The 27,811-nt window shown below is 41.8% G+C and overlaps 1 protein-coding gene across 3 annotated transcripts in view; it reads left to right on the plus strand.

The window, feature by feature from the left end:
- The window catches only part of TNC (tenascin C), a 100,094-nt gene that overhangs the window by 49,979 nt on the left and 22,304 nt on the right, over window positions 1–27,811 (plus strand). Inside the window, exons 12-19 of one of the 3 annotated variants that reach the window (XM_008057170.2) lie at window positions 140–412; window positions 1,004–1,276; window positions 3,970–4,242; window positions 6,514–6,786; window positions 14,916–15,188; window positions 16,728–17,000; window positions 22,478–22,600; window positions 23,694–23,837. In XM_008057170.2, the coding sequence (XP_008055361.1) occupies window positions 140–412; window positions 1,004–1,276; window positions 3,970–4,242; window positions 6,514–6,786; window positions 14,916–15,188; window positions 16,728–17,000; window positions 22,478–22,600; window positions 23,694–23,837 (1,905 nt within the window). Of the gene's footprint in view, window positions 1–139; window positions 413–1,003; window positions 1,277–3,969; window positions 4,243–6,513; window positions 6,787–10,842; window positions 11,119–14,915; window positions 15,189–16,727; window positions 17,001–22,477; window positions 22,601–23,693; window positions 23,838–27,811 lie in introns of all 3 variants that reach the window. The other 2 variants (XM_008057171.2, XM_008057172.2) reach the window with 2 other exon arrangements.

Raw genomic sequence — 27,811 nt, forward strand, 5'->3', positions numbered from 1 at the left:
AATTTAGGAAGCTGCATGATGTGTATTTATCTAAAGAAAATCATGTTTTGCAGTCATCTAAAGCTTATTCTTGTGTTACAGAGTCCCTGGATCTTGATGTGTGGTTTAATCACTAAATTAGTTCTTTGTCCTTCTCCAGGGGAAACTCCCGGTTTGGGAGAGGTCATGGTGACTGAGGTGGGCTGGGATGCCCTCAAACTCAACTGGACTGCTCCAGAAGGGGCCCATGAGCACTTTTTCATTCAGGTGCAGGAAGCTGACAAAGTAGAGACAACCCAGAACCTCACGGTCCCAGGAGGACTGAGGTCCGTGGACCTGCCGGGGCTCAGAGCAGCCACTCATTATACCATCACCATCCGTGGGGTCACTCAAGACCTTAGCACAATACCTCTTTCAGTTGAAGTCTTGACAGGTATTCTAGACTAATTTGTTAATTCGCTTTATCCCAACTGTCTCTGCTCAGTAAGAATCAACGTTCTTCTTTGCTCTGAACTAGGTTCATCCCCTACCACACTGGGGAAATACCAGTGAATCATCCCTGCTTCCTAAATGTCATATTCCTTATTTGGCCAAGTCCTAGTTGTAGCCCAGTTCCATGGAAAATTCCACCTACTCTTTCTTTACAAAAGTGAGAGTTGACTTTTCTTCCAAAGAAAGTTTCAGTCACAATATCTAAAAAGTTGAAAAGCATAACTTATAAGTGAAAAAAACAGCTCTGAACTCCTTTTAAGAACACCAAAGGACTCTCCCAAAGTCCTATTTGTATTCAAGAATAGAACTTGTGAACAATTCCTAAAATGACCTTTCATTCTCAAAGGCTGAATAGAAAAACCCTGGCTTTAGTGCCAACAATTAGATGTGCCCAACGCCTGCTGTAAATCATGCATCTGTAACCAACACTAACCAGACAACTCATCCTAACCTTAGCCAAATGCCATCTTACCTGAATCCTAGAGTGACATTTCCTTTTTTAGTAACTCAGAAACTCTATGTCCTTATGCAGAGGAGGTTCCAGATCTGGGAAACCTCACAGTGACTGAGATTAGCTGGGATACCCTCAGATTGGATTGGACCACACCAGATGGAACCTATGACCAGTTTATCATTCAGGTCCAGGAGGCTGACCAGTTGGAAGCAGCTCACAATTTCACAGTTCCTGGCAGCCTGCACTCCGTGGAAATCCCAGGCCTCAGGGCTGGCACTCCTTATACAATCAGCATGCATGGTGAGGTCAGAGGCCACAGCACTCGACCCCTAGCTGTGGAGGCCATCACAGGTATACAACCCTCCTCCCAACAGACATGACACAAGCAAGCCTGTCACTGGAACAGAGAATATCCCCCATGTGGCAGAATCCTGCCTCAATGTGGTTGACAGGCAGCGTGAATCTTTAATTCAGGAAGGTCTGAGTTGGAATTCCACCTTACTGGCTGAATATTCTTGGATATATTAATTTACAACTCTTGGCCTTCTTTTTTCACCTTCACATCAGTGCTAATACCCCTACTTAGGTACACTGTCATGAGCAATAAATGAATTAGTGCATATGAGTGCTTAGGAAAGTATCCATCATCTAGTAAGCATTGCATCGCAAATAGCTAGATCTATCATATAGCAACTGAGTCATGATTTTTTTAAACATATTTTTTATTTTAAAATTGTGGGGTACAGTTAAGGGTTAGGTATACAAATATGCATCGTACAGGTACCCTTGTTGATGAGGTGTGCCCCCTCCCCCGCTCTGTCCCCAGACAGATGTCAACTACTGTTAATCCTACCTCCCAGCCCAAACAATAGGGCTGTGGCACAAGGATAAGATCAGAACTTTCTGGAAAAACCTTAAAATTACTGGCCTCAGAGCCACTCATCTCACAGGCAGGATTCTACATAATAACCTTTAGAAATAATATAGTCATCTTCTGCTGAAATTATCCAAGCCTGTCTTCTTAACAGATACTCAAAGCAGAGGCATTTCCAAGAAGGGACAGCTACATTTGACTTCAGTGTTTTTCATTCCATTTAGGGAGAAAGACAATTCATCTCAATTCTTCCCCTGAAAATCTGCTGCTTCATCAGCTATAGAAAACTATGTACTATACTTGAGGTTTCTAGAAATAACTTCAAAGGGAGCTATGGGAAAATGGGCCAAATTTTTGCTGATAGGGTTTTTATGCAGGGTCCTAAGTCCATGCCCTTTGCTATATAGCCTGTATTTTGATAATGCCACCCAATTCAAATACATTATTTTTCTTGCTTATATATAACCAATAAGCTTGGTCTTAGCTAGAAACTACACAAAATTCCTAAAATAAGACGGCGATGTTATAATATACTTAAGTTGGCCAGGTTATCATCCTATGTTTTCTGGCATATCTTCAGACTCAGTAAGGGCAAAAAGGGCCTTTGAAGTCATGTGTGATCTGGGTATAGGATGCTGATGATCATCCTCATCTATGGTCTGAAAACTTTTGTTTTCAGCAGCAAACTCCTTTTGCAGATGAAATATTCCAAGGAACCCTACCACGTGACAGATAAATAAACCGCTGTTCTTGGTGAGCCTGGAAGGAAGATGGGGATGACTGCATCCATACACCCAACACAGTTCTTTCAGAAAAGCACAATTTATATGTGGAAGTTTTAAAATAGCCCCCCTAAAAGGGAGGTTCAGATTCTCACAGTGCACTGAATCCTGGAATTTCCAAGAAAAAGTGATCTGTCTCCCACTGTTTTGGGGTTGAAATCCCTGTAGATATTTTCTTCCCTAATCTCTAATCCATGATCACTTCAACCTTAAAAACAGTGACTGAGAGATTGCTTTTAATCCTGACAAGCACCCCACAAAGCAGTGGATTTTTTCCATATCCCAAATTCAAATCAGCAATAACAACCGCATTAAACATTGTAGAAAAACTAATAGCAGCTTCAGTTCTACACCATTTACTGAGCAAAACATCATCACTGTTAATTAAAAGTAGACACACTCATTTCACACAAACAGCCTTGCTTTGTGATGTAACCATTCTTTACTCACACACAAAGTACCAGCAGAAGGTGAGAGGAAAAGAACAAAGCTAAGAATCTAGGACATAACTTTTGATCCCTGAAAGCAGAGAAAAATCCAGAGGTAAAGCATCATGCTTGTCCAAACCTGAGACTGCATATACTTTATAAACCTGGGCAGATGGCCTGTGGCCAGCAATGAGATGATCTCTAATTTCAAGTAATGAAATGAAGCAGATAATTCTCATGACTAAGAAGTTCCAAGGGAAACACCTGAACAGTGATATGTTTTTAAGCTGCCATTTGTCAAGGCACTCACTATGTATCAGGTATGATTCTAGGAGATGATAAATATTTTCATTTTATCATCTCACAGTCTCACAAAATGGTACTGTCAGCTCCATTTAAAGGTGAAGAGAGTAAGACTCAGAGAGAAGCTGAGTGGCATGCCCAAGAGTACGCAGCTAGCAAATATCAGCGCTGGGATTCTAACCAAACTTCATCTACCTCCAGAGTCTGCACTTTTAACCATTTCCACTTCTCTTACCCTGACCCACAATTCCACTTTCCATGTGAACTTTAACTGCTGGTCATGCATGGCAGAGACCTCCTCTGCATTGCTGCAAATGTCTTTGCCATCTCAAAGATGAGCAGTGCAAATGATGCAGATGTTCCCCTTTCTGACCATTTCCACCTCTTGAAGAAAGTGGTAACCAGAGTACCACAGTTCAAATTGCAAATACCCAGAAATCAGGAATTACCAAAATATACATACACATATGTATATACATATTTCTCTCTCTCTCTCTCTCTCTCTCTCTCTCTCTCTCTCTCTCTCTCTCTCTCTCTCTCTCTCTCTTTCCCTCTCTCTTTCTTTCCCTCTCTCTTTCTTAAGGTTGGGCTGTGGGATGTTTGGTTTCTTCATTTTTGGTTTGCAGAACTGACAAACACCTCTCTGTCCTTCTTCAGAAGAGCTCCCCCAGCTGGGTGATTTAGCCGTGACTGAGGTTGGCTGGGATGGCCTCAGACTCAACTGGACAGCAGCTGACTTGGCCTATGAGCACTTTGTCATTCAGGTGCAGGAGGCCAACAAGGTGGAGGCAGCTCACAACCTCACAGTGCCCGGCGGCCTCCGGGCTGTGGACATCCCGGGCCTCAAGGCTGGCACCCCTTATATAGTCTCCATCTATGGGATGATCCAGGGCTATAGAACACCAGTGCTCTCTGCTGAGGCCTCCACAGGTACTTCTTCTCCCTGCCAATACTTTCTCTCCAAGGTTCCCTGCTTCCTCTCCAAGACATCATGCCAGGAGTCAGCTTCTCTCCATAACTTAATCCTTTCCATGTGCCCTTTAGCTGCTGGTCATGCATGCTCAGAGATCTCCCTGTGGGCTGTGCCTCTTTCTAGATGCCTTTGCCATCTCAATGGTGAACATTCAGATGATGTCCTTTCTGACCTCTACACTCCCCCCATCCCCCCATCCCCATCCCCCAGCCTTTCTCTCATAATTTACCTGGCTGATCCTTCAACTACATCTCTTTTGAATGATGGTTTTCTGTTTCAGGAATCAATCTGATGGTTTTAATTCACCTCTCCAGAGTTTGGATGTAACTAAAAGCTTCCCTTTCCCATATGTGAGTTCTGGTGGAGCAAAGATTATTGACTTTAGAGAGTCTTTTGCTAGTTGGAAATGCTGCTTTCCTGTCTCTAAATCCCTCAAGGGCATGGGTACTATAGTTATTGCATTTAAGAAATGTTTCTTCAAAATGCACCAAGTAATAAGAGAACTGAATTACCCTCTTCGGGCAATTCTCTTAGATACTGAATTATTGTTAGAGCATCAAATTAGTGAAGAGCTAGACCAAAAAAAAAAAAAAAGTACACAATTATGACTGGAGACTGTACCAAAGAGAAAGCTATTCATTAGCAAAAGTACACACAGCAGCATTTGGAGCAAGGAATGTCTCAGACTATGAATGTCAAGGAACTGATACCCTTTTAGCTCTTTGAATCAAGAGTTGCTCTCTGGAGTATTGGCCTTTGGATGGCAAACTTCCGGCCCCATACACTGAAGGATGCATTATAGTTAACTCACCACTCTTTTCCAGTTAAAAGGCTTCAGCAGCCTTCCCCCAACACTGTTGTCCCTTGCTCATCTTGATTATGCATCTTGATGGGTTGGAAGCACAGGAGAGACTGTTACGTGTTTTGCATGTGACTGCCCCCTTTATTCTGATGGTTGCAACTAAACTTTCATGTCAAACCTGTACATCCTAGCTGATTCTAGCAAAAGCATAGCTCTGTATTTTAATCTCAATCATTTCAGCAACTTTCACGGAGATGCATAAATATTAAACACGGGCAACCACTACATGGACAGTGACCCTGAAATGTCTAGAAACTGCAGCTGAGGCTGCCCTGAATGTGCCAGGGACTCTTTTATCTGACACCCGCAAACCATCCCTATCCAGAAGGTAGAAAAATCACCCACCACTTCTAATCTTTCGTATAGATCTTGTGATTTGGGTGTCAGTATTTGTGATAGTAATATTCTTGCCTTTGATGAGTTGGCCTATGGGAAGGGAGGGGCCATAATCCCATCTGATCTGTGTCTCAACACATCTGTTGGGGTGGTCACAGAGACTGGGAGCCTTTCTCCTTGCTAAAGAGATAGTACTAGATTTTCAAACCCTGCTTCTGCCTGCCTTCTGCATGTTTTATTCCTCTTTCTTAGAAAAGCACTGGCAGGACCACCTCCAAGATAAAATGTTACTTCTTGGCTGAAAGGGATTGCCCAAACTGCCTTGTCTTGGCTTGGCTCTCCTGGTTGACAATGCAATACTAGCCTTTTCTGCCCACACAGAAGCAGTTAAGAGGGAACAAGCTATATTAACAAAATATGAGAATGACTGGCCCTTGTCTGAAGTATGAAAATAATATTAAGAATTACACTGAGAAATTGGCAATTCCTTTTAAGTCACAAAATCAGAAGCTTCAAGGTACTACCTTGGGAAAGTAATGGCATCAGACTTATTTAGCCCTCATTTGAATAGATGGGAGCTCCCTTAAAGCAAAGAATGTCTGTGGAAGGCATCCAAGTAATCTTGGTCTCCTGAGTGCAATTCAGGAGACTGGAAGCTGCCAGGACTCATATCTTTTGACCAGTGGCCAACAACCCCTGAGGCGGGGTTCCTGGAGGCATGCGCACTAAGATGCATCAGTTCCTGCTGAGATCATTCAGTACATCTTCTCAGTCAGTGCTTGACCATGGTGGCAACCCGGAATAGAGAAATCTAATTGCCATACCTTCATTTTTTTCATTTTATTTTAACTAAACTACTTTTTCTCTCTCATTGGCACTGACTGGTAACATTGCTTCATGCCATCATAACCCTGAACTATCCCATCTCTCTACTCAGCAATGGTTCTATTAACAACCTCAATCATAAAACACAGCCAAACAATTAACTCAAATTTATTTGTTTCTTTTCTCCTACCCCCTCCTTTTTCAGCCACAGAACCTGAAATTGGAAACTTAAATGTTTCTGGCATAACTCCTGAGAGCTTCAATCTCTCCTGGACAGCTACCGATGGGATCTTCGAGACGTTTACCATTGAAATTATTGATTCCAATAGGTTGCTGGAGACAGTGGAATATAATATCTCTGGTACTGAGCGAACTGCCCACATCTCAGGGCTACCCCCTAGTACTGATTTTATTGTCTACCTCTCTGGACTTGCTCCCAGCATCCGGACCAAAACCATCAGTGCCACAGCCACCACAGGTACATGTACATTCCCATTTCTAACCCTCTCTCTCCATAGTCTTCTTTGCAGGGTGAAATCATTCCTCCTTGCCCATGGATGTAGTGCCTTGGGGCACTAATTCTCTCAGGACACCAGACTGGAGTGCCATTTAACGTAATTCTTTTCCAACAGCAACCTGAATAATAGACTGCCTGATTTACCATGTGTCTGATTTACCACTGACTGGGACATTTGGAACATAAAATGTAGTTTGGTCCAGATTGCCATATGGAATATGGAGAAAAGAATTCTACTTTGGTAACTAAAAAGCTATATAATAAGAGAACTTTTCTTGACTTGGAAAGATGTCTACCTCAGTCAAAGAAGTCTTAAAATTATGTTTTGTGTTATCTTACTGTCTTTCTCCTCCTAGTGCCTTTGACCTCATAATACCCACATAGCCCAATGAGTTAATACGTGTGTCGATGGTGTTGTGTTTCTTTTTTTCTAATTGAGAAAGTGACGAGAAACAGCAAAGATTGCTCATCTGATGAATGCAGGAGGTAGCCATGCCATTCGGATCACCTCAATTCCAATACTACCTTTAAAAGAAAGGACCGGATCATGCTACCTTACCCTCAGAACAGTGAATGTTAGATGGCAAGAATAAAAGCAGAATAGTCATGTTCAAAAAAGGAACCTGATTTTTTTTTTAAGTGAATTGCTCTCACTTTAAATTTGTAGTGTCTGTGGCATGTAAACTAAGCCAAATCTCTCTGCCATGTAGCAAAAGAGAACCCTGTGTGAATTTAGAAAAGAGAGGCTCGTGCATTCAAAATAGCATTCTTAGCACATTTTAGACAATGTCTTCTCTTGACAAGTAAACTAAAACATCACTAAGTAGAAAGAAAGAAAAAGAAGGAAGGAAGGAAGGAAGGAAGGAAGGAAGGAAGGAAGGAAGGAAGGAAAGAAAAGAAAGAGTATCAGTAGAATAAACAGATGAGAATTTTTCCTAATAGTTCACACAAAGAGGACCCATAGTCTGGGAAATCCTATAAAAGGGTTGACATTGTAGGATCAAAATTGTCTGTGATTTAGGTCATCCATGGTTGAGGGAGAATCTGTCCCCATTCTGTGTGAGAAAAAATTGTTATCAGGGTGGTCTGTACATAAGGCAGAGAGCCAACATTATCTAGTTCCTATCTCTGCTGGATTATTAAAGTATAACAAAACCTAAAGGAGAAAATTAGTCAAATATACATTTGTTTCTCATGACTCAAACTGGCTTTCAACAAAGGGCAAATTACTTTATTTTTATCAAATGGTGAAGTCTAAAACATTATGGATTTAGCCTTATGTGTTTTGATTTTTTACTCTATAATGACATTTTAAATTGACACACATCCATTTTTTTCCTTTCTTGCTTTAGTATCTGAACCTCTCCTTAGCCACCTCACTGCCTCAAATGTGACCTGGGGCAGTGTGTCCATCTCATGGAAAGCTCAGGAGGCTGCCTTTGATAGCTTTCTTATAGAAGTTAGTAATTCTGATCACCCCCAGGAGACCATGGTGCACTCTTTGCCTGGGGCATCTCGCAGCTCTGTCATCACCAACCTCAAAGCTTCTTCTAATTACACTACCCACCTTCATGGGCTGATTGGAGGGCAGCATGCTCAGACTCTGATGGTCCAAGCAACCACAGGTATTTTCCACTAGTGGTTCTTCACTTTTCATTGAACTTCCTCTGAATAGCATTTCAAAAATCACCAATTACCCACTGTTCATCCTTCTAGTTGCTCCAGATCCTTCTCAAATTTGATAGAGTCATCCAAATTAAAGCTATAAAGCTTTAAAATAACTCTCACCCCAAATTAAGAAACTTCAGTATCAACCTTTTTTTCTCCTAAATACTCACATCTGGAGTTACTCTGTTTGTTTGTATAGAGTTAAAGTGACTTGCTTTGGTTGAATTTCTAAACTATCCTTTCATTTGATCTTGAATAATCTTTTCCAGTTCCACCCTCATCTATCATCTGCCTGTGGTCTTTCTAATCAAAATTTGCCTATGTCATATTCAAAGAGTTGTGTGCATGCCATTTCTGGTTCCTTGGTCAGAAAAATCTACACCCTCTCTCTACCAAGGTTTTAAATAGTGCCTCATAGCATGCTGAGAAGAGATCTGAAATCATGACCCAGAACTGCATGAAATGATCTTGTTTTAAGACTTTTATTGTCTGAATTCCTTATAAACAGACTGCTCTTTTTTGACATGTACTCTGTCAAGCATGTTTTGTCACTCACTGATATCTGACACTAAGTGCCAGCATCTTCTTTCCAGCCATCATCTTGTCCAAATCTCGGTGCATGTGGTAAATATTCAGAGCATTAAGTTTTTCAAGTATGTATGCCTCCTGGAAGCAGACGGCATGTCAAGGAAGTATTTCAAAGGGATAGAAGTAGTGAGAGAAAAATGTCCCTCACTTGCATGGACCACTGACCACACCCTGATTACCATTCTCTTTCTCAGTTTTATTCTTGCATCTCACTTTTGAGCTTGGTTGTGCCTACTAGGAGACAGCTGGAGGTTATTCTGCATGGTGAATGTGTTGGCACTGCCAGTCTTTCGTAGCTTGAGAAGAATCCCTACATGCAGCCTTAATTTGGGAGATGACTTCTATGGCAAAATATAGGAAAGGAATACAGTTCCATTTGGAGGATTTTATCATTTGTGTAGTTGAGAAAATTTGCTAATGCTGTAGCTGAAATCTATTGCTTCTTAAACCAATTGATAAATAGGAAATCCCATGTCAATACTTATGGCTATATTCTGCTTTGAACCAGATTGTTTTTATCCTTTGAGGTGTTATGGCATTGAATTATGCTGTGCAGTTGTGCAGAAAAATGTAACCAAATGAACCCCTTTTCTCCTCCAAAGTTTGGAGCTGAAGCAAAACAAGTCCCAAATTCTTGTAAGAAATAGTGTGCCTCTTTCCAACTCTAAATCCTGATCTTAATATTTCAGTCCTCAAACACTGTTGCCAGTCTCTAAAAAATAGTCAGTGTTAAGTTTATTTTAAAATTAGTTTCCTTTAATAAATGAACACTTAGGAGGCCAGCCCCATGTGTATCTCAGTTGAAAGTAACCACATAAGTCCCTTATATTAAATGAGTTGCTCTCATCACTGATTGTCAAGACTTTAAGAGAGAAGAGATATTTAATCTCAGTGGAACTATTTATCTTTCCAAATTATCCAGTAAGTAAATTTCCTAATCAGAAAATGCAATGCTTAACTTTAAATTTTTCTTTAACTTTTGTATCCACCAGGAATATTTAATGGAAATCATTTTCACCTTGACAGCATTTACGGAGAGATATAGATTTTCCTACAGTGCACACATTTGCATTTCTGAATGCTATGAAGGATTTCTCTTGTATGGATACTGGCCTTTAATTTGTGCAATCCAAATAGATCAAAAGAAGATTAAATAAGAATACTCCATAGTAGCATTTTCTAAAGAATGCTCAGTGGAACACCAGCTTCTTGAAATGTTCCAGGAATATTCTTCATATAGAATATCCATTGATCAATATATTTATAGAATGATGGTCTAAACAAAATTAAATAGGTACAGAACCAGCCTGTCAGAACTTTTAAAATGCTAACCCACTTCACGAATCTCTATGATTATATATAATATTCATGTTTACCATGCATTCTTTATCATAAAACTGTCTTTCCTTGGAATATCGTACAGGGCTTGCGCCCCATTACAAACTTGAGAAAATGCAGCCTTAATACCCTTCACATTAATCCTATCTACACTTTAATAGCTTGTTTACTTTTCTTAATATATGATTAGCAAATGGTCATGTCTATACTTTCATAGAACACAAATCTATACCTGCAGAGAAAGCAATATAGTCTCTGTCATCATAATCAAGACAGGAATAGACATAACCTAATATGCTACATTTTATGCAAATATTTGGCGATATTGATGCTTTCGTGTTCTATGGCTACATTCTGGAGAAATCCACTGCTTCCTCTAATAATGCTTCTCTCTTTCTTTCTGCTATGTTACTTCCCCTTCAGAACCAGAGCCAAAGTTGGGCATGCTAATCTTTAGCAATATTACTCCCAACAGCTTCAACGTGTCCTGGACCACTCAAGCTGGGCTTTTTGCAAAGATTGTTATCAGTGTGTGCGACGCTCACTCACTGCATGAATCCCAGCAGTTCACAGTCTCAGGAGATGCACAGCAAGCTCACATCACGGGCTTGGTGGAGAACACTGGCTATGACGTTAGTGTGGCAGGGACCACCTGGGCTGGGGACTCTACCAGATCCCTCACTGCCTTTGTCATTACAGGTACTCTCAGTCAGAGGTTCTTACTTGTCTTTTTAGAATTCTAACACAAGGAAATGGGGAAAAGGAGATAGATAGTCATTCTAAAGAAAAATTCAACCTAAAATACAGTATTTACACCAAATGTAAACATCTTTATTTTTAATTGACATACAATAATTGTATATATTTGTAGAGAACAGTGTAATTTTTAGATATAGGTATACATTTTGGAATGATTAAATCAAGGTAATTGACATATCAGTCACCTCACCTACTTATTTTTTGTGATGAGAACATTTGAAATCTCATCTTTGACCATTTTGAAATATACATTATTAATAACAATGGTCTACATGCTTTGCAATAGATCACTAAACGTATTTCTTCTGTGTAAATGTACTTTGTACGCTGACTAACATCTTCCCTTTCCCCATCTCTCCCATTTCAACTCCTGGTAACCTTTATTCTACTCTCTGTTTCTATGAGTTCAATTTTCTTAGATTCAGCATATAAGTGAGATCATGCAGTATTTGTCTTTCTGGGTCTGGCTTATTTCCCTTACTATAATGTCCTCTGGGGTCATCCATGTTGTTGAAAATGACAGAATTTCCTTTGTTTTTAAGGCTGTAAAGTATTCCATTGCTTATATATACACATTTTCTTTAACCATTTGGCCATTATTGTACACTTAGGTTGTACACTTAGGTACACTTAGGCCATACAACATTATTCACGATAGATAAGATAACATATTGTAATCTTCTAAGTAAAGAGAGGGCAGATATTATTGCAAAGGACAAGTCTTTTGCAGCCACTCTTGGAAAAGAAAGATAATGTTCTCAACAGTTGTATAAAGCTTTTAGGGGTTTTTTGTGCCCAGTTTTATTAGCTGTTTTATCCACACTTTAGAGATTCTGACTAAAGAGTGAATCCTAAGTAAGTAAGGGCTTAGAACAGAGATTCTGTCCATAAATCATGCTAGGTAAGGCAGTTCACCTGCTCCAAAAGCATAATAATCATTTTCTTAAAAAAAAATAATTCTTCTTAAAATTTACAGCTACAGCAGATTGATGTGGATGCAACCTGGGATGGCAGATAAATTCCAAGTTTAATTAAGCCTTGCCCATTCATTAAACTTGACTTATAACTTCTCTTTGAATTATATAAATAGTTTTCTATTTTCTTTCCTGTTATTATCCTGTCAATGGCAAAGGTTACCAAATGGTATTAATTTACTAAATTTGTAGTCCAAAAAGTCTCAGAAAATATTTAGAAGTCTCTTGCCTTTTATTAATGATAATTTTCAGGAGACACACTTTGCCATCTGATTTTTACATTAAATTAGGTCTCTCCCAGGGCCTAAATTGCTATAAATAAGATATGTTAATAAATACAGTTAAATATTTAATTGGAGAAGTATGGTGTCTTGAAAGAGTGAGGATTTTGAGATGAAGCCTATGTGGTTTCTAAGCCTCTCCCACAGCTTTTAGCTACATAACCTTGGCAAGTTATTAACTTCTGTTTAAATTCTAATTTCCTTATGTATGGAGAGAGGATACCGACAGGTGCTTCTAGTAGCCTCATCTCAGGGGTTAAGTAGAGATGATGAAATTTCACTTCCTGGCAATTCAGTAGGCATTATATAGACAGTAGTTTCTTTTTACTGTCTCCCAACAGTATGAGAAAAGTGGCATTCTGAAAAAGCAACCAACAAGCCTAGCTAGAACAACAGATCTATGCAATTATGACTTCCCTCTTATTTTTAAGAGAACATAGAATGTATTTTGATGTAGATCCAAAAAATGTTTTTTTTAATCCAGTTACCGAATGTGAGTTAAATCATTCAAATCAAACTTCTAATGAAAAACATGGCAATGTATTAAGGGGCGTGGGGAAAGAAGTACAAGATGAGACTCTCACTGCCCAGGAGGGGAGGAACGGCCACAGATCTCATCAGGCCCCTGCCTGTAGCTTCTTGCAGGACCTCCCACAGAATAGAGAGAAGAAAGGAAACCTGGGAGAGCTGATCTTGCTAATCCAAGATCCAGTTACAGCATTGTCCCAGCTAATCCATGATATGAAAAGACTCTGTGTTTTTTAAAAAGCGTATAAAACACGAAAAAAATGGAACAGGAGGGACTTTTAAATAACAAGCCCTTGATTGACTAATTAGCCTGAACGCCTTCACTTTCATAGAAATTCACCATTTTGATGGCATGGAGGTGCAAAGAGGCCAGCTATCAAAGAGAGACGCCATTTATCTAAACAAAACCAGCAACAGAATTTGAGACCCTTGTCTCACAGACGAAGAGGACTGTTTGCACAGTATAAGTGATTTCATCTTTGCCTTTGATAGAGTTATGACTCTTGAGAGATCTTTACATGGAAAAAAAATGCCTCAAGATAAACACCAAATGTTTCAAAATAAGTACAGGAAGTCCAAACTGCAGCAAAATTTAAATCTCTGCTTAAGGGACGAGGGCACTCATTCACCTATTCAGTCATCAAATGCTTTGTTTTTAAAACATCTTTCTTTATGTCTAATCCATGAGACATGGATTAGACCCTGGGCATTAGGTCATTTGTCTCTTTGAAAGTTTCCATTTAGAGGGAATGAAAAAAAAAGGCTCTGAACTAGATGCAGCTAGTTTAAAATTCCTGTCCCCTATACCCTTCTAATAAAAAACAGATACATTCACTATTAAAGTTGAGTTTTTTTGTTTTTTGTTTTTTTAGCTAAAGAGAAGGTGCTACGCCTTCTCCACTAATCCTGCTTATGCCTCAAGACATGCCAGCAGTGAAGTTTACTAATTAGACACCAGCTGTGGTTGTAGAAAGAAAATAGAGGATTCAGAAGACCCAGTTGGATCCCAGATTAGCTAACTAGTAGATGTGTGATCTTGGATAAGTCATTAGCCTGTTTCCTTAGATGCAATGGGGGTCAGGGCAAGTAGTAATACCTACCTTACTGTGTCATTGTGAGGATTAAATAGGATAATGATGTGAGGCTTTGTCAGTTAGGAAGTATTGACAGAAACTTAGCTGATATAAGCTCACTCCTTTTGGAAATCCCAGTGTGTGAATAGACTCCTGAGCACCAGAGAAATCAGAGTGCTTGGGACACAGAAGTTTGATGAATGAATGAACAGAGGATGATGACAGAGCTTACTGAAGACTCAGCTATGTCCTTGTTTCCTAACTTTGTCCAGGAAAAATTAACAGCAAAATATTTAGCAAATCTTAGTATTTCTACTAATCATAAAATTATTAATTTTGACACATAAGAAACATCTCCTCCCTTTATCTCAGCTTATAAGGATATATCACTAATTAACCTGATTGACTTGATTCAAAATGAATTAGAAGTAGGATAAAAGCACATGAAATATACCAAAAATAAAGTATACTTATTTTTTTAAAAAATTGATTCACTTCAAGACCAGAAGGCAATGTGAAGAAAGTAGAGAAAGGGGGTCTATCTGTATAGAGAAATCCATGCCCTTCAGAATCAGACCCAGCTAAAAACCTTGCTCTCTCTATCTCCTATAAGCTCATGACTTTGTCCAAGTCAGTCTACCTCTTGGGAACTCAGTTTTATCACCTGTAAAATGGGAATAATACTGACCTCATAGGCTTATTACAAGCATTACATGTGATAACTTTTTCTGCACCAAATAAACTCAGTAAATATTCACTTTCAGAGCACATAACACATTGGATGATGGACTGGGTTTCTATCACTATTCTTGAAAATGTGTGCTATCCTGACAGAGCCAGTGCTGTTAACCTGAGTTATTTTCACTCCTCCCTTCTTTCAGAGGCCCTGCCCCTTCTGGAAAACCTAACCATTTCCGACATTAATCCCTACGGGTTTACAGTTTCCTGGATGGCATCGGAGAATGCCTTTGACAGCTTTCTAGTAACGGTGGTGGATTCTGGGAAGCTGCTGGACCCCCAGGAATTCACACTTTCAGGAACCCAGAGGAAGCTGGAGCTTAGAGGCCTCATAACTGGCATTGGCTATGAGGTCATGGTCTCTGGCTTCACCCAAGGGCACGAAACCAAGCCCTTGAGGGCTGAGATTGTTACAGGTATTTTTTTTTTTTATTCAAGTGAGCCATTCTCTACTCTTCCTGGTCTTCTTCCATGTAATCTGTCTACCAGATCACCATGGTTTTAACAACATTGTTCACATTCCTTACTTAATCCATGGATGTGGCCTGTTTGTTCATGTTCTTCCCACGCTCCCCCTTGTTTTATGTATCTAATGAGCACTCCCTGCTCCCACCCCAGAAATGAGAAGGTGGAAATGTTTCAGTGTTCCAAATCCTTTGGACCATGTCTTGTCCATAGCTCTTGTGCTTACCTTATATCATCTTTCCTTGTGTTCATCCTGACTCATCCCCATTTCAACCTTCTCAGAAGAAATATACTAATGAGTATATTTTGAAAACATGTTTAAAACCTTTGCCATCTCAAAATCTCAACCATGATTTTAACAAATTTGCCTAGTGGACTTGTCATTGAAAAACCAAATGTGGACACTAATATCAGAGAGATTCTGCAACACAGACTAAATCCATAATTTTCTCAAGACTAATAATTCCTACAGAAACATAACATTAACAACTTTAATGGTCAAAATTCTGTGTTTCCCAAAGTCTTTCTAGAGATTACCAACTCCATAGAATATCCAAATGTCCTACTTGGTGACAAAATTCCATGTTCAAGTAAATTTGGAAATATTGAGTTAAAATTGAACCATGAGGCTTTTCATAACACTCTAGTGTGCATTGTGTATCTCCAAGCAGGGCTTATCCAGGCAGTATTTCCCAAACTTATTTGACAATGGATACGTTTTAAGGAAGAAGATCAAACAGGAATAATTTGCTCTGAGTAAGGTTTGGGAAACACAGCTCTAAATTTACCTTGACATTGAGTTTTGTCTAGTTAAGGCAATCCAAGATGAAACCCTGAATCCAAAGTATGTAGCACAAGAGGTTCCAAGCCTCAGTTCTACCATCTGAACATTTATCTAATGGTTAAAATAACAAGAAAGAAAGCAAGAATAAAAATAAAGGGTAGGAGCCTTCTTTAGTAAAACTGCTCTAAGAACAAAGCAAAAATACCATAACATTTTAAAAGCCATTTTGCACAGGCTCAAGGGAAATATAATCAACAGTATCATTGTGGGCAGCTCTACAGATCGTTAATGCTGGTTTATTTGTCTTTTCAAAAAGAAAAGAAAGATCTCACAGACGATGGGCACTCAGCCACTGGAAGACAGAGAGCAAGTGTAAACAATTGACTGACTTTGAACTTATTTAATAACATGTGGGAGGGGCTGATGCTGAATCCAGATGTAGATTTATAGAACTGCTTGTAGACAAAACTCATATATGCAATCATACGCTTGGCTTGTATTGAATGTATCACACCCATCTTTCCCTTCTCCCAGTCCTACTGGCCTTGTTAATGTTGAATGATTTTATTTTTGGTATCTCAGGACACTGCTATCTCTGAAAGCTGGGGCATCACTGGGTGTTGATACCCCCAGTGGAGAGAAGATTGCATGGACTGGTAAATGATGTTCTCTTTCCTCCTCCTTCCACCATTTTCTCCCCCCTTAGAAGCCGAACCAGAAGTTGACAATCTTCTGGTTTCAGACGCCACTCCAGACGGTTTCCGTCTATCCTGGACAGCTGATGAAGGGGTCTTCGACAGTTTTGTTCTCAAAATCAGAGATACCAAAAAGCAGTCTGAGCCACTGGAAATAACCCTACTTGCCCCCGAACGTACCAGGGACATAACAGGTCTCAGAGAGGCTACTGAATACGAAATTGAGCTCTATGGAGTAAGCAATGGAAGGCGATCCCAGCCAGTCAGTGCTATAGCAACAACAGGTACTGTAAATACACAGGAGAGAAGTCGTGACTTAGAGATCTTCTTCCTACAGGGCTGGGTAATCACAAGAGCTTTCTATCAGGCAAGCTTGATCTCAGATCCTGGTTATTTCCATTATACACTTGGACAGTTTGGCCAAGTCCATATACAAAAGGAGTATGATGTCATTTACTTAATAGGGTCATGAGGATTAAATGAGATAATTTATGTAAAACTCATAGCAGAGGGTCTGGCATATAGCAAGGGCTCCACGAATAAGAACTATCCACATTGTCATTAAAGCATCACCATCATCACAATTATCACATTTTAATTCCAAAGACTCTTCCTTTTGCCTATTATCTCATCATATTTTATCCAGAGATACGTCTCCATGTTCTTTGGTCAAACATTTGAGCTACACTAAGTGGGGGATAATAGCACCTCCATCTATAAAGATTAATATGCATAAGATGCTACATATGAATAATCAGTACAGTGATCAGCAAGGAAAAAGGAGAGAGCTGGTAAGATTAACAAGATACTCTTCATGAGGCTCCGTAACTTTATTGGACACTTATAACAACTCTATAAGACACCTTGAGAGGGAAATGAAAACCCTTTTTCATGTGAACTATTCCTCAAGGAGAAAAAAATGGCTAATAACATGACTCTTTATTATAATACTAAAAAAAAACATGACTCTTTGAAGGGAAAAAGACCCACCACAAATTAGGTGAATTTCTGCATGAAACTGAGGGAGCTGCAAAAACCTAGCATTTGCTGGATTCAGCTGCTTCAAAGCGAAATCAGAGGACAGGGTCACAAAATCACAGGGAGAGATTAAAGAGACCTTAGAAATGAGGTAGCCAAGTCTTTTTTGTTTGTGCTTGAAGAATCTAAGACCCTGAAACATGAAGCAATTTTTCTTAAGGTCACATAGCTAGATTTGGGATAAAATCCAAATGACCAACTTATTTTAATACTATTAAATGAGAGCAGGCTGGATGACAGATAACCAATGAATAAATATGCTTGTCTTTCTCACAGGCATGGAGCATAACATCAGTCAAAACTCATCTTTGTCTAAAAATAGGGTTTTTTTTATGTCAAGTTTCAGAACCTAAAAAGCTCCAAGAAACCACCCTCAGAAATCATAATCAGTACTATAGATGAGGAAAAATTACTGGAATCTAGGCAGCAACTTAGCAAGAGGGAAAACTCTGTTCTTTATGAACAGGGACACCCTATCCCAGGATGAATGCAAGTCTGAGTCTCCTCCTCCCTGTGGCTGCCCATAAAACAACTCTAGATCGGAGGCAGAGCCTGATTTTGACCTCGGTTTATAAACACTGCTCTTCAAAGTTTACTTGTAGTCATTGATTTTGTTTTGTAATCTTATTTTTAGAAGCCCTGCAGTTCTAAAGCAAAAAAAAAAAAAAAAAAATGAATGAATAATCACAAGCTGGGTTTTTGTTGTTGTTGTTTGTTTTTGAAGAACAAAAGGAAAGGCAGACTCTGCTCTTTTGGAAACCCCTCTCTCTGATTCCCTTCTCCAGAGCCTTGTAGGTCACAGCCAAAAAGAGGAATGAGCGTGAGTGTGTGTGTGCCTGTACATGCATGCTTGTTCTTTGGGACCAAGGAAGAACAGGAGAGGTGGCCCTTGAGCACAGCTGATGTCTAATTTCCACCTTTGCCTCATCGGTTTTATAGTTTCTTTTTTTTTTTTTTTTTAAGTCCTTTCTCCTCTCCTCTCTTTCCTCCCTAATTGTAAACTCTTCTCTGTAATGTCCTGTTCCACTTCCTCCTGATAACTCTGCTGTGACTCTTCCTCTCCCACACAAGATACCTCTCCTCCTCACAACTGCCAGCCTCAGTGCCTGGGGCAGCACAGAGTTGGTGAAAGGCAGTGTAGCCAAATAGTTAAGCCAGCAGCTTCTCCTTGGAGTCTAATCATGCCTATACCTCTTAATAGCTGTGTGGTTTTGGGGATGTCTCCTTTCCTGAGCCTCTACTTTCTCTAAGCCTCAAGCCCCTCATATGGAAAACAGAATTTAACTCAAAGAGCAGCCATGAGGTTTAAGTGAGATCATGAATTTCACAGACTCTCCTTGTCCATAGTCACAAAAATATTAGCTATTATTGTATTTGGTAATTTTGTTTTTGATGATTTTTTTGAATAGGCTGCCTGGTTCAAAACTCAAGTGTTAAAAAAGATGTACAGTGAAGTCTCTATTCTACCATATCCCTGCCACCCAGCTGATTATCTAGAGACAATCAATATTACCACTATCTTGTGTGTCCTTCCAGAAATATAAATAGACCAAATTAGACATAAATTTACATTCTTATTTTTTTAGCTCTTTTTGGGTGGGCACAGTGTTTTACGTCTTACTCACTCTTCCATTATTTGTTTTATGTGTATATGTGATTTTCTTACTTAGTAGATCTCAAAGATAACCCTAATAAACTATTTACTTCCCTACTGATGGACACATAGGTTATCACTTTTATTCTGTCTTTCTGTCAGTTCCTGCATTTGCAATGGCTTTTCTTCCTTTATAAAGTTTGAGCCACTTTCTTATAATACTCTTGGTCTCGCTTAGGCCCAGAATTGTCAGGAGCTTCTTTTGCCACCAGAAAATTAAATGTCAAGTGCTTCTGTGTGCTGTCTTGAGTCTCCTGAATAGGCATGAATGAAATCTCAGCAACTGAGTAAGATGACCTTGTCATTGTCTTTTGAAGGCTCCTATAGCCCACCTTGGAGTCTCAGATTGAGGTCCCATAAATATTTCTTTAACTTTTCCCCATCCCTACCCCCGTATATACACTCCTGGTACTCTCTTCCACCCCTAATGCCAATAGGGCAGTCAAAACCCCTCCTCCCAACTCCCAGAACATGCCCCCCCACTCCCGGCCTGTCCCAGCTTTCCCAGCCGGGCAGCCTCTCAACTTCTCGGGTTGCAGTTCAGATGAGCTGGAAGCCACACACCAAAGAGTTGCAATGACACTGTGCCTGGAGACTGGATCAACAGGTCTGTAGAAACACCTGCTTGGCAAATACCCCCTCCCACAGGTTTTTTGTGCTTGGCACCCATGGCCCTGACTCACACGCTTTCCCCAAGAAGCACAAAGAAGATAACACCAATTGTAGAGCATGTACTTCATGCTCCATGCAGCAGGATGGTTGACACACTTTACCTCACTGAATTTCAGTGACCCAGCAGACCAAATGAGTCTCACATTCAGCCCCATTTTCCAGATGTGAAAACTGGGACCCAAGGGGCTAAGGTGTTTGTAGCTAGTAAAGCTAAAGTAGAATTCAAACCCAGGTCCATTCAATTCCAAAATCCTTATTCTAAACCAAACTGCTTGCAGCAGCTGTTCCCTTGGTTTAGCATGGGACCTGAAACATGTCAAGTGTTCAATAAAAATGTATTGAAGAAGAAATGATTATTTTAAATAATCATCAAAGGCCATATAATGAAAGACATTTGCTCCAGACTTGGGGGGGTGCAACTTTTTATGCTGAGAGCAGACAGAAGCCCTCTTCAACCTCCATGAGAGTTTTAGCAATTCCAGAGCTGAAAAAAAAGCCCCAAAAGCAAAAAACAGCATGGTCTCAGAAGAAGAGACAAAAGTCATTGCCTTGTGTGGATCTCCCAGCTTTTCCGTAGATGTGATTTAGCTGTTCTGTGCACAGCTATCTGTTGTAAAGCTGAAAACTAGGGGCTCTATTCAAGGCAGAAGACATGCTGGAATTACAAATAGTCTTCCCCATCTAGGAAGGCCAATTGTCCAAAAATATCATACCCATTGACCCTGGAATCCCACCACTAATGTGCCATTTCTTCAGTTTGTGTATGGCTTATCTTCCTACTTTCCAGGATTGTGTGAGGGATGAGGCCACTAACTCTTATGGTGTACAAGACAGGGCAAGTATTGTCATTTTGCAGATGAGAAAACTAGGACTTAGAGAAAAAAGCTTTGGTCTAAGATATACCTTCTCTAATGTGTCAGAACCTACACCAATGACCTTTACAGTTAGAGCAAAAGTCATACTGTACAAAGCTATCAGAGGGAAGTTTAAACACCTTGCTGTGTTGCTTTTTGCTGTTGTTTTCTCTGATGGCTTCATCTAGATCTTTCCTAGGGTATAACTCGAAATCTAGGGCAGCCCATGGAGGAAAGAGTCACACGAGAAAGAAAAGAAAGAGAAGGCAATCATACTTGCTGAATTCTTACTGCATGCCAGATATTGTGCTAGGAGTTGTACATTTATTATCCCTGCTAATCCTCAAAACATTCCTGTGGGTAGGTACTGCTTTTCTCACTGAAGAGATGGAGCAACCGAGGCTCACAGAAGTGAAGGGACCTGCCCTAGGTTGCCCAGCCTCTCAATGGTATTTGGACAATTAAGATCTTCCAAGCTCTAGAGACCTTGTGGTTTCCAAAACTTTCCATGGACAGGGCAAAAACCCAGGCAGCCACAGAGTCTGGGGGTGGCTACCAGGTCACAGAAGAAAACTGTAGGTGGAGATCTCTTGGATGGGAGGGAAAGACAGAAATAAAAAGAAAAAAACCCTCACCAAATTTCCATGAGTTTCATAATTTAATGATCAATGTGGGTTGGAGAAGGGAAAAAATGAGGAAGTGCACCCTTGAGAGGCTGAAAATTGTTTCCCGAATTCTCTGGTTAAGCATGGTCAGCTGGAGAGGGCAAATATCTAAGCCAAAAAAAATACACAGAGAAAAGCCAAAGGAAACTGGGTCTTGTGGGGAGGGATTTAGGGAGCAGAGACTTTCCCCCGGGCATGATTTTCCCCACAAGTGCCCACTGGGTGTTTGCTTTGGTGATGGGCCTGAGGTTGCTCTTCTTCCAGTTTTAGGAATGGGGTCTGTCCAGGTCCATTTTCATGAGAACATCATTTCCAGGATCCCAGGCTGTGCTTAGCTCTGCTGCCTAGTCCTAAGACCCAGAACAGTCATATCACAAGAATATTCTTTAGAAGAAGGAGCCTCAGTTTGGTGATCTGTAAAATGGCTACATCTACATCTTCTTTCCAAGAAGTTCTATATGAGAATTAAATCTTACAAATTGCAAAGAACTTTACAGTGTCAAGTCGTGGTATTATTTAGTAAAAGAAACTAGAAAACAAAGATTTGGAAAATGCTAAAAATCAAAAGTAAAAGGGCGGAATATTCCCATACGGGAAACCACTGTCCCTCAATTGCTTGGAAGTTAGCTGTGATGTTAACATTCCTCTTGAATGAAACAAGATGACTCCTCTACAGCCCTGAGCCCTGTACCCAAAATGAAAGAAGGATTGCTTCTATCATGTCACAACCACAACTCACCACATTCTCCATCCTAAAGGTTTGACAAGGACACAACCCCTAGGCACTGAGTTTTCCTAGATAAGGAATTCGGGAAGAAACACTGATGGACAAGATAGTTAACTATTTCTTGATTTATCTTGTGTTTTCTCCTTGATAGCTATGGGCTCCCCAAAGGAAATCATTTTCTCAGACATCACTGAAAACTCAGCAACTGTCAGTTGGATGGCACCCACAGCACAGGTGGAGAGCTTCCGGATTACCTATGTGCCCATTACTGGAGGTAAGGGACTTGGAGAGGGAGGGAATGAAGGAGTATGGAGGGTTTGGATGACATAATAAAAGAGACCCTGATAATTGCCACCCCTCGAACATCATGGCCAAAGAAAACAAATTCCTTCTTTCTGAGACCATCCAGAGAGAAAAGAACCCATTTTAAGTGCTGTGAGATCCTTAGAATAAATTACCTTGTGAAGACCCTTTATAGCCTTGAAATTATAAAACTCTATAAGAAATAGATCCCCAATATGGTTGGCACACAAAGACTCTAGATACATTGACCTTTTTCTCTCTGAGCACATTCATCTGAACAGCTGGTCTTTTATATATGTGAGGTTTTGCCTTTGGGTGTCAAGATCTGTCTTTCTCAATAAAGGCTGGCAAATTGTGACTTGGAAGAGCTGTGAATTCTAATTAAAAGCACATGAACTGTAATAGAGATCACAAGGAGGTGGCACAGACCAATCTGGCTAATGACATTCTGGTAGGTAGTGAGCTCTCTGGGAAGATGGTTGATAACCTCTTCACAAAAGTGCTGTGGCATCTCTATGGGGAGTTTGACCAGCTGAAGCACAAGCTCTTCACCCACCCCCACATTCTAAGAAATATAAATTCTAGATTTCTTGATAAATATAACAGCACAAATTTGACTATGACCATCTTTTGTTTCCTCAGTAGAGTTTCAGCTTGTAAGGCAGTCTACGTAACCCTAAACCAAGACAATGGGTTAAATAGATCAGATATACATTACATAGTGAACTTCCCATGTTCTTTGTGGAAAAACAAATAAAGGAAATAAAATGTGCACAAATGCCAGCACTCCACTGAATGGAAACTTGCCATTTTTAGTACATAGTGACTTCATGACTTTTTCCTCTCCTGGCTTGGAGTTTGGCATCTGCACCAATGGAAAAAGCATTATACAAAAAGTAAGTCCTCTTCCCTTATGCCAGAGGGTAGGAGCAAATGAAAAGAAGTCAAGAAAACGATACTGGATAGAGTTTCATTTCCAAATAAGATATGCCCATTTTGAGGGCAACAGTGAATAAGCTTCAGTGAGACTTCCCATGCCTGATCTTGCTTTTTCTGCATTCCAGGTATACCGTCAATGGCAACCGTGGAAGGAACCGAGACTCAGGCCAGGCTAGTGAGGCTCATACCTGGGGTGGAGTACCTTGTCAGTGTCATCGCCATGAAGGGCTTCGAGGAAAGTGAACCTGTCTCAGGGTCATTCACCACAGGTGTGTTGGTTTTCTGTTTTGTTTTTCAAAGATTACTAGTGCATTCTATGTATTTTCCCCCCAGCTTCAGCATTATGGCTCCTGACTCAGCAACTGAGAGAAAAAAAGTTTTTATTCATGAGATCTTAGTGGAAAGTGAACTGAATTTAGAGGGGCAAAGGCCTGATTTCTTGCCCATCCTGGCCTCTTATGAGCTGGGTAACCTTAACCTTAACCTCCTTATCCTTTTCGGGCCTCCATTTCCTAGAAATCTGTAGAAGAAATATGGTGGAAGAAAGAGTTCAAGTTTGGGAGTCATACTGACCTGGATTGAAATCCTAATTTTACCTCTTACCAACTACATGAGCTGTCAGCTAATTTCTCTGGGGTCCAGTTTCCTGCCCTGTAAAATGGGCACAGTTCTGCCTCCTTCACAGAGTATGATAAAGATCATAGGCAGCTTTATACATAAAGCATCTGCAAGTGTAAATAATCATACATAGTGTAAGGTAAATGAAACCAGACCAGGCGAAATGGCAACAAAGGAGCCAAGAAAAATTTATTAGCGCAATCCTGGGCGAAGTTCACCGGTCCACGTAGCTGTGGGCCGGAGAAGTCGCGCCCAGCAAGATGGGTGACGGGTTTTTAAAGGGCACACTGAGAAGGGGTTGGGGAGAGCAATCACTGGTTGGGACAGCTGTCACGTCTGCTGGCGATTGGCTGAACAGGGTTGCTAGAGTCGCTGTGACAGGTACTGGCCAACTTTGTGGCCGGAGTCTTAGTTCCAGTCACTCATTTTTGCTGGCTCACTTTCGCCCATTGTTCTCCTGGTCTGGGTTGGAGCTGTCTTGTTGAGGCCCACCCCGCCCTCTGGTGCCTCCAACCTTACATTCCAGCCTTTTGGTCATAGGGGTGCTGGCTCATTCTAGCTACTTCCTGCTGGGGAGGGGCGGCGTAGGGGGAGTATTAATGCTGATATGGGGCCGGAGGTGGTTTGGATGGAAGGGTCGAATATGAATGTAACAGTAGTTGGTTGACCGTTATTCGAGAGAGCTCTGCCAGGGGCTGTTGGAGAAACCTAAAAACACATGGGGCCATTGACAAGAGGATAAATACAACAATCAGTGGAGTCAGAACAGGAAGAAGCCACGTTAGGAGCTGGGGTTGCCACTACCCTGAGAACGGGCCTCCGGTCAGGTCTTCTCTCTGTTTTTGGAGGTATTCTTGTCATTGTTTAATTCTGTCCTTGACTATCCCTGATTTGTTGGCATAGAAGCAGCATTCCTCCCTAAGAAATAGGCATATCCCACCCTCTTTTGCTGTTAGCAGGTCTAGTCCCCGTTGATTCTGGAAGACGATGTCAGCCAGGGAATCTAGTTGTGTTTGTAAGTCTAGGACCATGTCTGCCACCTGTTGTGTGTCCTCGATTAGTTGGGAGGACAGCTGTTTGTAAAAGTGAAGTGAGGATCCCAGTCCTGCTGCCCCTGTTCCCATGGCCGCGGTAATTCCCAGCCCCACCAGCAGAGGTATGAGCTCAACTGCCCGCTTTACGCTTGATGTTGAGGAGCCAACCAAGGGGACAGGCAGGCTTTGGTTACCGGGTGCTATTACAATGGTGGGGAGGAGGATGACAAGAATGCAGGACCCCAACCAGTTGGGGGGCAAGACCAGGTAGATGGTAGTGCCGCATAGAAAGGCAGTCCTGTTAAGTGGGGGGCAGAGGCTGTTATTTGATTGGACAACAAGTGATTGTGAGCAGAGGCAGAGGGGGGCCCATCCAACCCCCAGGGTGCCATACACTGGGCCGCGGGCAAGTCATGTGGGAGTGGGCTGTCAGAACGCGGTAGTAAAGGTGGACATTGGGTTGGAGGCATAGGGAGAGTCCAATCTCCTGTGACTGGGACAGGGGAGACCCAGGACTGGCCGGACTTGAGGCATAGCCAGCAGTCCTTTGCTAGGCCGGGGTTAGTAAGGTTAAGCAGGGTATGGGTTTTGTTAAGGACAGGAAGGAGTCCCGGGTTTGTCTGATAAGGGCCCTGGGGTTTTGGGAGATTGGAGCGCATCAATACCGGTCCATTGAAATGTTGAATGAGTTCTTCCATGACCCACTTGGTGTTTTGCTGTTCAGCATAATTCTGCGCCCCTCCCCCATCTGATATACCCACAGGAGGTCTGAGGTTCCAGCAGATCTCTTGTCCCTGGTGCCCGGGACAAGAATACCCAGCATGTTGTCCCACGCTCCATCCCGTCCAGGCCTGTTGTTTGGTTGGTCTGAGGCAGACCGAGGCTTGCACGTAGCAAGGTGCCTGGACAAAAGAATGGAAGGTTGAACATTCAGTGGGGCAAGGGGGTATCTTCCCTTGGGGATTTGGTGGGGGGTCTTACTCCCAGCAGCATTCTGTGCCACTGCCGCCTGGGCAGCCCACTTGGAAATCTCTTAACATTATTGCAGCCTAGTACTTTTGTTTTCCTAGTTGGCATGAAAATTTTTGATGATAGCACGTACAGGGATCCAGCTGGTAGAGTTTGGGTTTTCCTGCAGAGACGCATTGGTTGCAAGTCCAATCAGCCATTCCCCATGTCATCGTAAAGTTATTGGCTAGGCTTACTAACATTAATACGATTAAACCGTAACCAGGGGGGTCCCATCTCATTAGATTTCCACACTTCATTGTTGGGGGGGGCCTGCTTGAGTAGAGAAATGTGATACCACGAGGGTGTCCTAACAGTTTAGCCGTGGTAGGAGTTGTAAGGACTACTGTGTAAGGTCCCGTCCAGCGAGGTTGAAGGGACCAGGGTTGGAGCTCTCGAAGGAGAACCTCGTCACCAGGCTGTAGAATGACGGCTGCCCGTGGGTCAGGTATGGAGTTGGCCTGGGGTAGGGTTTGGTCGGCATGTTCTCGTAGGAGGTACCTGAGGAGTGAGAGGTAGGGCAGGTAGGAGGCTAGTGGCAGAGGAGTTGTAGGAAGGCCGGTGTTAATGAGAAAAGGCCTACCATACATCAATTCAAATGGGCTAAGGCCGACCGGCCCCCCGGTAGCCGCACGCACCCTAGTGAGGGCAACAGGGAGCAGAGCGGGCAAGGAAAGTTTTACCTTTAGGGAAAGTTTGGTTAGTTGGTCCTTTAGGAGGCCGTTTGCCCATTCCACCTTACCCGAGGACTGAGGGCGGTAGGGGATGTGAAGTTTCCAGACGATGTTGAGGGCTTCGGCCACCAGCTGAGTAATTTTTGAAATGAATGCTGGGCCGTTGTCTGACTGGATAGATGTTGGGAGGCCGAAGTGGGGGATGATGTGCTCCACCAAGGTCTCAGCCACCACCGAAGCTGTCTCCCGGCTCGTAGGAAAGGCCTCGATCCAACCTGAAAAGGTATCTACCATTATTAGTAGGTATCGGTACTTTTTGTGTGTTGGCATATGAGTGAAGTCCACTTGCCAGTCCTGTCCAGGAAGACACCCTTGCAGCTGGTGGCCCGCCGTCCGGCGCTGGAGGGCTTCTTGAGAGGAAACATATGCACAGGTTTGACAGGCTATATGGACCTGGTTGATGGTTTCTCGGAGACCCTGCGGCGAGAAAATCAGGGAAAGAAACCTATGCATGTCCTTGGGACGAATGTGTAAAGACTGGTGGATTGTGGCCACGATTTCCTTTGCTTGTGTCTGGGGAAGGATTATACTGTCTCTGAGGTACATCCACCCCTGTTGCCCAGCCACGGCGCCCTGGCTGAGGAGCCGCTGTTGTTCACTTTCCGAGTACCTGGGAGTTAGGGAGGGAGAAAGAAACAGGACAGGTGGTGTCCTGGGTTGAGGTAAGTTGGCGGGCCGTGGCGTTGGCCAGGGTGTTTCCCTGGATGACTGGGTCTGTGCCCATCTGATGGCCTCGACAGTGGACGATGGCTACCTCCTTGGGTTCTTGTAGGGCCTGGAGTAAATGTTGAATGGCCTTACCATTGACCACCGGAGTTCCCCAGGTGGTTAAGAACCCCCTTTCTTTCC

This window comes from Carlito syrichta, unplaced genomic scaffold (assembly GCF_000164805.1).
Source record: "Carlito syrichta isolate Samal-C Ts95f unplaced genomic scaffold, Tarsius_syrichta-2.0.1 Scaffold302841, whole genome shotgun sequence".
NCBI classification, from domain to species: Eukaryota; Metazoa; Chordata; class Mammalia; order Primates; family Tarsiidae; genus Carlito; species Carlito syrichta.